We start from the raw sequence: 12,845 nt of genomic DNA, 5'->3' as shown, positions 1-12,845 counted from the left end.
TATTTTTATGAATTTAAATATTTTCTCAGCTTGTGTTAATGAGTAAGGAAAATTAACTCAAAATACATTTTTATTAATGACTCGAGCAATATATATCAGTTTCCTAGCAAAAGGGAATAATTTCTTTCCAGTATATTGTTTAATACGTAAGCAGTGATTGACAGGTATTCAAATGTTTGCTGTATGAAGCACTATTTCTAAGTGTTTTACATGCATTAAATTTTAAAAAATCAATAAAAACATATTTTAAAAATTAGTAAATTTATGTATATGTTTTATTTTAATTATTAAAATAGTAAGCATTCATATTAAGAAAACTCAGAAAATACTAAAAGGCAAACAGTGTTATATTTTAGAATATTTCTAATTTAATTTGTATGTACAATTCTGAATTTTATTTTCTTCATTTAATATTACACTGATTTTTCCCTATATTTTTGCATAGTCTTAAAATCAATTTTAGATAGATTATTAATATCCTAGGAAAGAAAAGGCACAATAGATGATTTTGTTGTTCTATTGTGGGCATCTAAATTGGATTTCCGCTTCCCTCAGAACAAGGATGTCCACTTTTGAACCTTGGCTTTTACCATATTTGGATTATTCCTTAGAATAGATTCCCATAGAATTAAATCCAAGGATTAATTTTATTTAATTTTGTATTTTCTTGTGTGTAAATATAAATTTCATCTTCTTTGCCTGCTTTATATAATCAGAATATTAACTCATTAGCTGCAGTCTTCTTTTGAGGCATGTAGTTTACTGTTTAATTTTGGTTCCATTAGGGAGAAGGGTATTTAACATATAGAAATTTCATTTATTTATCTATTTAAATCTATTGGTCTATTACTGTGATTTCTTCAGCTGCTTCTAAGTTTATAAATTCCATCTTTGTTTAGATATATGACAAATATTTCATATTATTTTCTTTTAATTTGTCTATAGTTTGAAAGTTTTTCTATTTTAACTACTTTAGTGTATGCTATATGATGAAAGTCATTTTTTTAAATTTTCTTTGCAATTCATTAAGTATTTTTTTGAACATTTATAATATGTCAGGTATTATGCAAGGTGCTTGGAGGTTAGGGGCTGGATTCTGAAGAATAAGAATAAGACCTGAGTATATAATAGTAACAAGGTGGCAGTGGGAAATGAATGGGCTTGGAGACAGACCCACCTAAGGTTGGTCTAATGGTGATGAACTCCTCCAGGTTTTATTTGAATGTAAAACACTATCTTTTCTTCAATTCTAAAGGACAACTGATGGGTAGAGTATTTTTGACTGACAGTTTTTTTTCTTGCATTACTTTTTAATATCTCTCACCTGGCTTGCAAGGTTTGTATTGCCATATCTACCTATAGTCTTACTAGAGGCCCGTTCCATGAATATTCGTGCAATAGACCTTCCTTCGCTCTGGCCGCTGCCTTCAGTCTTTGCTCCAGCCAGAGCGCTGCTCCTGTAGCTCCCTCCACCCCCCGCCCTCCCCCTCATAGCAGGCATCCCGCCCCTCCTGGCTGCTCTATGCCTTCATGCATGCTGCCCAGAGGTCCGGAGCAGCTGGGGGGGGCTGGGCCGCCAACATCTTTATTTGGTTAATTTGCATACTCACTCCTGATTGGCTGGTGGGCGTTGCAAAGTAATGGTCAATTTGCATGTTTCTCTTATTAGTGTAGATGGGGGATCCCTTATATATATCAAGTTGCTTTTTTTCTTGCTGCTTTTAAGATTCTCTCTTTTTCTTTAACTTTTGATAGTGTCATTAGGATGTGCATTTGTTCTCACTGTCTCTTTAGATTCATCTTATTTTGGTACTTTTTGGGCTTACTGGATCTGGATGTCTGTTTCATTCCCTAGTTTACGTCATCATTCCTTTGAACCAGCTTTCTACCCTTTTCTCTCTTTCTCTTCTCCTTTTTTTTTTTAAGCCTCACCCAATGATGTTTTTATTGATTTGAGAGAGAAAGGAAGCGGGCAGGGGAAAGAGAGAGAAACATTGATACATGCACCCTGACCAGGTATCGAACCCTCAACCTTTTTTGGTATACAGCATGATGCTCCAACCAACTGAACCACCTGCTCAGGGCTCTCCTCCTTTTGAGAGCCCCTATAATGTATATATTAGTCGATTTATTGTTGTCTCTCATAGATCCCTTAAGCTATCTTAATTCTCTTTTATCCCTTTTTGCTCCTCTGAATGGATGACTTCCTCTGCCCTATCTTTAAGTTTACTGATCCTTTCTTTTGCTTGATCTAGTGTACTGTTGAACCCCTCTGAATTTTTCAGTTCAAGTATTATAATCTTTAGCTCTATGGTTTCTATTTGGAACTCTTTATATTTCCTGTACCTTTGCTGAAATTCTCATGCATTACTCTCCTGACTTCAGAGAACATCTTTTTTTTTTTTTTAATTTAAATTCTTTATTGTTTAAAATATTACTTACGTCTCCTTTTTCCCCCATTGACCTCTCCCTGGCCACTCACACCCCCCTCAGTGAACGGCTTTATTACTGTTATCTTGAACTCTATCAGATAAACCGCTTACCTTAATTTCATTAAGATCAGTTTATGGAGATACATCTTACTATTTTGTTTGGAACATATTCTCCTATATTTTCGTTTTTCTTGATTCTCTGTGTTGGTTTTTATGCATTATGGAGAACTGCCACTTTTTCCAGTCATGACAGACAGTTCTTGTGTAGGAGATGAACCTTGTCAATTAGTCCAACCTGAGCTTCTTACCTCTCAAACCTTTGTGTATGTCTAAGCTGCTATCTTTGTTCTCACTGGCTCTTAGTAGTTAAGGGTGTGTCAAAATCATACCAAAGATGATCATTGCAGTCAGCACCTAGATACTGGCTGATTAAAAGCCAGGCGCTAAGGCAGCAGCTGTGAAAGTAGGCAGGCAGATCCCTTCCAAGGAGAAATGAGTCTTTTTTCCTGCTTCCTCTGCATCTCAGCCCAGGTGTATAGCCATGGGGTATGAGATGTTCCGTCCCCAATTTGAAAAGTGTTTCTTTGCTATAGTTCTGTGGGACTTGTGAATGCAAGCCTATTCAGAGCCAGGTGATTTAGGGGACAAGCCCATAAAGGAACAATTTTATATGAAGTTTTTCAGAGACAGTAATACACACACACACACACACACACACACACACTGAGTGGCCAGAGTATTATGATCTCTGAATGCATAATAATCTGGTCACTCAGGGTGTGTGTGTGTGTGTGTGTGTGTGTGTGTGTGTGTGTGTGTGTGTATTAGAGGCCCAGTGCATGAATTTGTGCATGGGTGGGGTCTGGCCAGCCTGGCCAGGGGGAGGGACATGGGTGGTTGGCCAGCCTGCCTGCTGGTCGAACTCCTGGTCGAAGGGACAATTTGCATATTAGCTTTTTATTATATAGGATATACAATGAGTGGCCAGATTATTATTCGTTCAGAGGTCATAATAACCTGGCCACTCTGTGTGTGTGTGTGTGTGTGTGTGTGTGTGTGTGTGTGTGTATCTCCTCCTATATAATAAAAGTGTAATATGCTAAGGGTCTATTCGTCCATTTAACCAATCAAAGCATAATATGCTAATGATATGCTAAGGTCATTCAACTGCTCGCTATGATATACACTGACCACCAGTGGGCAGACGCTCTGACCAGTAGGTTAGCTTGCTGCTGGGGTCTGGCTGATCAGGACTGGGCAAGATGGGCCGGACACACCCTGGAGCCCTCTTGCATTCCCTCCCCAGTCCCAATCAGGACTGGGCAAGAAGGGCTGAACACGCCCTGGAGCCCTCCCCAGCCCTGATCATGCACCGGTGGGGTCCCTCAGCCTGACCTGCTCCCTCTTGCAATCCCAGACCCCTCAGGGCATGTCAGAGAGCCGGTTTCGACCCGATACCCCCAGGCCAGGTTGAGGGACGAATCCGTGCACCAGGCCTCTAGTATGTGTGTGTGTGTGTGTGTGTGTGTGTGTGTGTGTGTACACTGAGTGGCCAGATTATTATGACCACCTGATGTTTGTAGGCAAATTAGCTGTACACTGCATCATATGGGATATGGAAGCCGAAAGCCTGTTCAAACACCTTTGCTTTCAGCAGTTACCAAGATAAAATGTCTCCAATTCGCACAGGAACACAAGGATTGGACAGTCGAGCATTAGAAAAAAGTCATGTGATCCGATTAATCACGTTTCCAGTTGCATTATGCAGATGGCAGAGTGAGAATTTCGCGGAAACAGCATGAAAGCATGCACCCCACATGCATGAGTACAACCCTTCAAGCTGGTGGGGGCAGTGTTATGGTTTGGGGCATGTTTTCCTGGCATGATTTGGGCCGTTTAATTCATGTGGAACAACGCCCGAATAGCACAACATACCTAAGTATCGTTGCTGATCAAGTTCATCCTATCCACAGGGGACCGTGGCGTGGGTGGGTGGCTTTTCCCAGGCTGCAGCCTCAGGCACCCGGAACCACAGGGCGTGCGGCTTGTCCCTCTCCTGAGGCACAGACGCAGCTGCTGGCACCCAGGACCGCAGGCTGGGCAGCTTGTTCCTCTCCCGGGCCACAGCCCCAGCTGCTGGCGCCCAGGACTGCGGGACGGGCAGTTTGTCCCTCTCCTGGGCCAGAGGCGCAGGCACAACTGCTGTCACCCAGGACCCTGGAGCAGGTGGCTTGTTCCTCTCCCAGGCTGCAGCCTGCCTGGTCCCCATTCCTCTCCCCAGTGTTGAGTGTCTGAACCGTTATGGCGTGATGGCATGAGGGCATGATGACTATTTGCATATTAGCTCTTTATTATATAGAATTTTAACTTGTCACAGTCTATCTTCAAGTGGATATTATACCACTTCACATCTTATATAGAAACTTCACTGTAACAAAATTTCATTTTTCCCGGGCAATCTTCATGCTATTGTCATGTATTTTACTTTCATAGATGTTATAAAACTGACATTACATTATTATTTGTTTAAATAGTTAATTATCTTTAAATATATTTAAATAATAAGAAACTTCTATTATATTTTTTCCTATGCATTTACTGTCTTTGGTGTTTTCCATTTCTTGGCATAGATCGTTATTTGTATCTGGCAAAATTTTATTTCTGCTTGCAGGACTTCTTTTAACATTTCTTACACTACAAATCTGCTGGTAATAAAAAAAAATTCAATCTTTTATATATGAAAAATATATTTTAACTATTTTTAAAAATATTTCCACTCAGTCTAGAATTATAAATTGAGAGGATTTTTCCCTCCTTGTGAGTACTTTAATGATGTTGCTCTACTATCTTCTCCCTTACAATGTTTCTGATGAGAAATCTTTTGTAATCCTTATGTTTATCCCTGTGTATAGTGTGTCTCTTTTCTTCTGACTACTTAAAAGATTTTCCTTTTCATCATTGGTGTTGCGCAATGTGATTTTTATGTGTCTTGATGTAGCTTTCTTTATGTCCTGTGCTTGCTATTCACTGAGCTTCTTTGATCTGTGGGTTTATATTTTTTACTGTATTTTGCTAAATTTGGAAATTTTTGAATCATTCTTTCTTCAGATGATTTTATATATACAAGTTCGGGTCTCTAGAGGGGGCTGGGGAAGAAGAGGAGTGAACCAAACCGTAGGGTCAGGACCTCGGCAGGCAATTGAGTGCGGGGACGGCCAGCAGGGCCATTCCTGCAGTGGCCAGTTCATGACCAGCTGCCTGAGACTGGCTCGTTCCTGGGCTGGGGGGTTTCATGCATCTGCTCCGTGCTGCCCAGCAGTGCGGTGCCCGTCAGGGCTGTGCGTAGCTTATAGGGAAGGCACAGCCTGGGGAGTCAGAGCCTTGATCCTGCACAGTAACCAGATCCCGGCATTGGGAATGTGGCCAATTCTCTGCACCCTAAGTCACTCCACTGTTGCGTCCCTGGAGCAGTCATGGTGCCTTCTTCCATCACGGCCCCCTAAGCTCGCAGCGATGGAGGCATGCTGTCATAGGTTTGGGTGAACGGAACATGGAAGACCCGTGGGTAATAGCAGGCGCCGGGTGCTGGCTGGGGAGGCGGTCGTGTGGGTGGGTTTGCATGAAGCGTTCACAGTCACAGGTTTGGAAGTCTCTTTCTTAGTTTCTCAGAGAGCTCGATGGTGAGGAAATGCAGGTCTCGTCCTGCGTTGGCAGTTTCCATGGGAAACCTCACTGTTTGAGGTGTCAGTGGGGTTGGCCGGGAGCACCTGCGGCAGAGAGACACCCTTCTCCCGTAACCTCTTCGCAGGCGGACTGGTCGCCGGATACCCGGGAACTGCTCAGTATATCCCTGCTGTTCCACAGAGTTCTCTGAGCAGCTGTCCATCTTCCGCGGGAAGAAAGGTGTGTGCTTGTGCACAGTCACTGCCCGGTCCCTCCCGCTGGGTTCGCAGAGGTCGGACAATCATTGTCCAGAATTCCCTTGTTTAACAAAGAAAGTTAAGTTCCCAGTGAGGCCCCTGGTTAGAAAGGGAGGGGATTGGGGAGAGGAGGAGGAGCCCCGCCCACCAGAAGGCACGGAGCCCCAGGCATGATCTCCAGCCCACTCACCTGCCCTGGGAGGCTGCTTCCAGAGAGACCGTGAAGGCCGGGCTGTGCTCTATGTATTGGTGGTCTGAAAAGCAGGAGGCAGAGCTGTGCTCTCACCTGGGCCTCAGGGCAGCGGCCTCCTGGTTCTTGGCAGAGACGGTGGCCCTGGGGTCTGACCGCTCCTCAGTGGTTGGAACCGTGTGCAATTGCCACCGGCGCAGGCGCGCCCCTGGGAGGCAGATACAGAGGGCAAACCATCTGACCTTGTTGCCCTCGCAACGATGCCAGCATCCTGCCCCGCCCCTGGCTGCTCGGTGCGTGTGTGCTTCCCACAGGCCCTCCATCTTTGTCAGATTAATTTGCATACTCACTCCTGATTGGCTGTGGGCATTGCGGAGGTACGGTCAATTTACATATGTCTATTATTAGTAAGATATGGTAAGTATAACATAAAATAATGCTAAAAATACGGTTTCTTATACTTTATCATTACATGTGGTAAAGATGGATCAGCATATAACATTTAATCTTGAGAAAAAAACAATTTTCATTTGCAGCAGCATGGATGGAACTGGAGAGCATTGCTAAGTGAAATAAGCCAGGCAATGACAGAAAAATTCCACATGATCTCACTCATTTATGGAAAATAAAGAACATTATAACCTGATGAACAAAAAGATAGATACAGAGGCAGTAAAGCATGGAACAGGCGGTCGAATTACAGTGGGAAGGCTGGGGAGTGTTGGGGATGGGGGGAAAGAGATCAACCGAAGGACTTGTATGTATGCATATAAGCACAACCAATGGACACAAGACACTGGGGAGGTGGGATGAGGGCATGCGATGGGGGGTAGGGGAGACTGGGGGAAAGTCAATGGGGGGAGAAAAGGAGATATATGTACTATGTAATACTTTAAACAATAAAAAAAAATTTTCTGTAAGTAAAAAACTGAAATTATTTTTATTTTTTAGGTTGTCCTTTGTGGAGGGTCTTCTCGAATTCCAAGGCTACAGCAATTGATTAAAGATCTTTTCCCAGCTGTTGAGCTTCTAAATTCTATCCCTCCTGATGAAGTTATCCCCATTGGTGCAGCTATAGAAGCAGGAATTCTTATTGGGAAAGAAAATCTTTTAGTGGAAGACTCTCTTAAGATAGAGTGTTCAGCCAAAGATATTTTAGTTAAGGTATGTTTAGGTTTGTTTTTTGTTTTGTTTTGTTTTTCATAAAAGTGATATAAATTTGATGCCGTAGTTTTCACGCATACCATGTTTTTTGTTTGTTTGTTTTTTATTAATCCTCACCTGAAGATATTTTTCCATTGATTTTTAAGAGAGAGGGAAAGATCGATATGAAAGAAACATATCAATTGGTTGCCTCCTGCACGCACCCTGACCAGGGCCCGGGCTGGGGAGGAGCCTGCAACCAAGGTACATACCCTTGACCGGAATCGAACCCAGGACTCTTAAGTCTGCAGGCCGAAGCTCTATCCACTGAACCAAACTGGCTAGGGTATGCATACCATGTTTTTACAATAAAACTTTGTATACTGGTATATTTTTTTAATTTATATTTATAATTTTACTTTTAATGAGTTTTTTATATTCTGTTTTTATTGATTTTTGAAAGGGAGAAAAGGAGAGAGAGAGAGAGGAGGAGAGAAAGAAACATCGATGTGAGAGAGCTACGTTGATCGGTTGCCTCCCATATGTGCCCCAACTGGGATCAAACCCTCAACCTAGATATGTGCCCTGACTGGGAATTGAATACGAGACCTGTTGCACAGAACGATGCTCAAGCCAATTGAGTCACACCAGCCAGGGCTATATATATATATTAACTAATTTTAATCATAAATTATTAATACAGGTAGAGAGAGATGTTTCAATTTATTTTTAAAGTGGGTTGGGATTAAGGATCATTTCTATTTTCTCTTGTCTATCTGTAGTTTGCAACAATTATAAGCAAGAAATATATATTACATTTTTAATAGGAATTTTTTATCATTATAACAATAAATATCAAAAAGATATGCATATTATTTTTCTGCTTATTAGGGAGTTGATGAATCAGGAGTCAACAGTTTCACAGTACTGTTTCCATCAGGGACTCCTTTGCCAGCTCGAAGACAACACACTTTACAGGCCCCTGGAAGTATATCTTCAGTATGCCTTGAACTCTATGAGTCTGAGGGGAAAAACTCTGCAAAAGAGGAAAACAAGTTTGCACAGGTAAATACATAAAATTGGATTATGAATTAGTCACATGAAACTTTAGCTTTTCTTTGTGGATTAGACTCAGTTTAATATCAATTAATAGAAAATGTAATGAATGGATTACTTCTACTTATTGGTTTCTGTAAGAAAGAAGAAATAGGCAATTTTAATTTGAAGGAGTGACAAGAAAATAAAAGCAAATTACAATTTATATTTATACTGTTTCTCTTTGAGATCTTGACCCTTCTTGGTAATAAGGTGTGACATTTTTTGTTTGCTAACTGTCAGGTACTGTACAAGGCACTTTACAAACATACTCTCAAAATGCTGCGAGATAGACTTTATTATTATGTGCATTTTATAGATGATTAAGAAACAGGCTTATGGTAGTAAATACCTTGTTATTTTCTTGGTTGATCTTATTTATCCTCACTTGGGCCCATGCTGTTGCCATACTGATTTTTTTCATACTATGTTGCCTCTGATACAGGTTAAGTTTGCTTTTCAAAATACCACATGCATATTTCATACTATATTGTCCTCTGTATCCTTTTAAAAACAGTGAGAGGAGCCATGTTATTTGCTTAGAACATACCCAAGAAATATAGTTACATTAAGCCCTGGCCAGTTTGGTCAGTGGTTAGAGCATCAACCCATGGATGGAGAGTCATGGGTTCAATTCTCAGTCAAGGGCAAAGTACACACAAGGGCTGCAGAACCATATTTACAATAGGATATCATTTGTATTTTAATAAAAAGATTGAAAGCAAGGATCCATGTGAGGGAAGAGATGTTTGAGTAGGTGTATGTATTTAGATAATCAGGTATGGATACAGAAAATAGCTATAGGTGTTTGAACTGTATTCAGGATCCTTACCAGTGGGTAGGTTTGAAGATACCAAGAGGATTTTTTTACTTAACACTTATACTGAATTTTTTTATAAATAGTAAAGGACATAAACATGAATTACTTTTTTAAAAATATTTTTTTTATTTATTTCATAGAAGAAGGGAGAGGTAGAGAGATAGAAACATCAATGATGAGAGAGAATCATTGATTGGCTCTGCCCCTTACTCAGGATCAAACCTGCAACCCAGGCATGTGCCCTGATCAGGAATCAAACTGTGACCTCCTGGTTCATAGGTCAACACTCAACCACTGAACCACACCAGCCTGGCATGAGTTACTTTCTTATTTTTTTTTTAATATGTTTTATTGATTTTTTTACAGAGAGGAAGGGAGAGAGATAGAGAGCTAGAAACATCGATGAGAGAGAAACATCGATCAGCTACCTCCTGCACACTCCCTACTGGGTATGTGCCCACAATGAAGGTACATGCCCTTGACTGGAATCGAACCTGGGACCCTTGAGTCCACAGGCTGACGCTCTATCCACTGAGCCAAACTGGTTAGGGCATGAATTGCTTTTATTTTATCTAATAAAAGAGTAATATGCAAATTAACCATCACTCTGTCATGCCCACAAGCCACACCCACCAGCCAATCAGGAGTGAGTATGCAAATTAACCCAACCAAGATGGCTGCGGCCACGGAGCGAGCAGGAGGCTTGGGTTTCCCTGGAAATGGAGGAAGCCAAGCTTTCCGCACACCCTGGCTGGCCTAGGCCTCCACTCAAGGCTACAAAGTTTTAATTATAGAAGATAAATAAATCCCAACAAAAATGGCAGCAGCCACGGAGTTGGAGAGAGCAGGAGGCTTGAGTTGCCCCCGGCGATGGAGGAAGCCAAGCTTTCCGCACACCCTGGCCCGCCTAGGCCTCCACTCAAGGCTACAAAGTTTCAATTATAGAAGATAAATAAATCCCAACAAAAATGGCTGCAGCCACGGAGCAAGCAGGAACCTTGGCTCTGCTCAAGGCTACAAAGTTTCAATTATAGAAGATAAATAAATCCCAGATACTAGGGCTTCACTTGGGTCGCCGGGGGGCATGGCCGGCCTGCAAACCACCACAGGACCCTCGCCCAGGCCGCCCCATGCCCCAAGGGAACCCCCACCCTGATCCGGGACACCCTTCAGGGCAAACCAGCTGGCCCCCACCCATGCACCAGGCCTCTATCCTATCGAATAAAAGAGTAATATGCCAATTGACCATCACTCCAACACACAAGATGGCTGCCCCCATGTGGTCAAAGATGGCTGCCCCCATGTGGACACAAGATGGCCACTACAAGATGGCCAGCAGGGGAGGGCAATTGGGAGGGACCAGGCCTGCAGGAGAGGGCAGTTAGGGACAAACAGGCTGGCAAGGGGAGCAGTTAGGCATCAATCAGGCTGGCAGGGGAGTGGTTAGGGGGTGATCAGGCAGGTAGGCAGAAGTGGTTAGGGGCAATCAGGAAGGCAGGCAGGTGAGCAGTTGGGAGCCAGCAGTCCTGGATTGTGAGAGGGATGTCCAACTGCCCGGTTAGGCCCGATCCCTAAATGGGCAGTCAGACATCCCTCGAGGGGTCCCAGATTGGAGAGGATGCAGGCTGGGCTGAGGGACACACACCCCCGTGCACGAATTTCATGCACTGGTCCTCTAGTGTAATAATAAAACAAATGTAGGTAACAAAAGACATGTGTATTTTTAGCTTTATATCTATTTTCTGATTTTAACAAAAGAATAATGAAAATACATACATAGCATGTCTGGACACCACCTAATCTTAAAATCTACTGGTGTAGGACTCCTTCAACTAGTTAAGTCTTCAAAAGCTCGTCTATATGTTTTTGCTGTGTATTGCTATGTAAGCACTTTATACCAGATTTCTAACCTCGGGTGGCAGTCTTGGGATCCTTTAGCTTCTCTCTCATACATTTACTACCTTTTCTCTTCACATCTCTGAGATTCTGCTACTACTCTCAGTATATCCTATATACTATATATCATACTGATTTTTTTTATATAAACAGCAAAGGCCATAAGCATGAAGTACTTTTTAAAAAAATATTTTTTTATTTCATAGAGGAAGGGAGAGGTAGAGAGATAGAAACATCAGTGATGAGATAGAATCATTGATTGGCTGCACCCCTTACTAGGGATCAAGCCTGCAGGATTTATATATATATATCCTATATATAGATGCCAGCAGGAGAGTTAGTCACATACACTGAATTTGGAAAGAGACTCTTAGAGAACCTATCTGTTCTAACTTCTTTCTTTTACAAATGAGCAACGTAAGATGCCTAGTGCCTTGACTAAGGTCATAAAACTTGATAATGACAAAATCTGAAAAGTTACTTCCAAACGTGCTTTATTGGTGAACCTTTCTTTAGGAAACTGAGGAATTTTATAGTAAATTCATTAGTATCTCTAACTTATAAATGCAATCTTAGTTGTACATAATAATTTGCCACAGGTTTCTTTTAAATAGGTTTTCCAAGTGTATTTAAAACATTTGAATTTTTTAAAAAGTATATATAGCCCTGACCGATTTGGCTCAGTAGATGGAGTGTTGGCCTGAGGACTGAAGGGTCCCGGGTTCGATTCCGGTCAAGGGCATGTACCTTGGTTGTGGGCACATCCCCAGTGGGGGATGTGCAGGAGGCAGCTGATCGATGTTTCTCTCTCCTTGATGTTCATAACTCTCTATCCCTCTCCCTTCCTCTCTCTAAAAAATCAATAAAATATATATATATTTTTAAAGTATATATAGAAGGCTTGCCAAAATGTAACTTACATGTTACTGTAGTTATCTTCTATGCTCTCCTGTAGGAGACATTTCATTTCATAATTAAGAAATTTTAATCCTGTTCTCTAACCTTTTGCACTCGGATGTCGAGTGTGACTCGACACCGTTAGCATCGGTAGCAGCTCTTTCTATACTCTTTGAATGTATCAATAATTTGAAATATAAAAAAATCCAAATAAATAAGTTTGTATGAAAAGAAACTCCAGTTTTTTATTCTACTGCCACGCTTTGTAAAATCTGGGGTATTTAAAAAATTAAATCCCGAGTAGAATAAAGGAATCGAGAAAAAAGCAAGCGAGTGCAAAGGGCTAAATTTTGATAACTGGTAAGAGAATTAAAAACTGTCCTATTTTAAAGGTTTTGTTTCAGTAATAAGTAGGATTTGGTCCATTGAAATAACTGATGCATCTGTTTATT

At 41.5% G+C, this 12,845-nt stretch overlaps 1 protein-coding gene across 1 annotated transcript in view; it reads left to right on the top strand.

Moving 5' to 3' along the window:
- HSPA14 (heat shock protein family A (Hsp70) member 14) overlaps window positions 1-12,845 on the top strand; it is a 39,535-nt gene that overhangs the window by 25,145 nt on the left and 1,545 nt on the right. Inside the window, exons 11-12 of the mRNA XM_079773504.1 lie at window positions 7,494-7,706; window positions 8,577-8,750. Coding sequence (XP_079629630.1) covers window positions 7,494-7,706; window positions 8,577-8,750 — 387 coding nt within the window. The remainder of the gene's footprint in view (window positions 1-7,493; window positions 7,707-8,576; window positions 8,751-12,845) is intronic.

This window comes from Cnephaeus nilssonii, assembly GCF_951640355.1.
Source record: "Cnephaeus nilssonii genome assembly, chromosome: 1".
Classification (NCBI taxonomy): domain Eukaryota; kingdom Metazoa; phylum Chordata; class Mammalia; order Chiroptera; family Vespertilionidae; genus Cnephaeus; species Cnephaeus nilssonii.
Note: the sequence above shows the minus strand (reverse complement) of the source record. Positions and strands in the feature narration are given on the sequence as shown.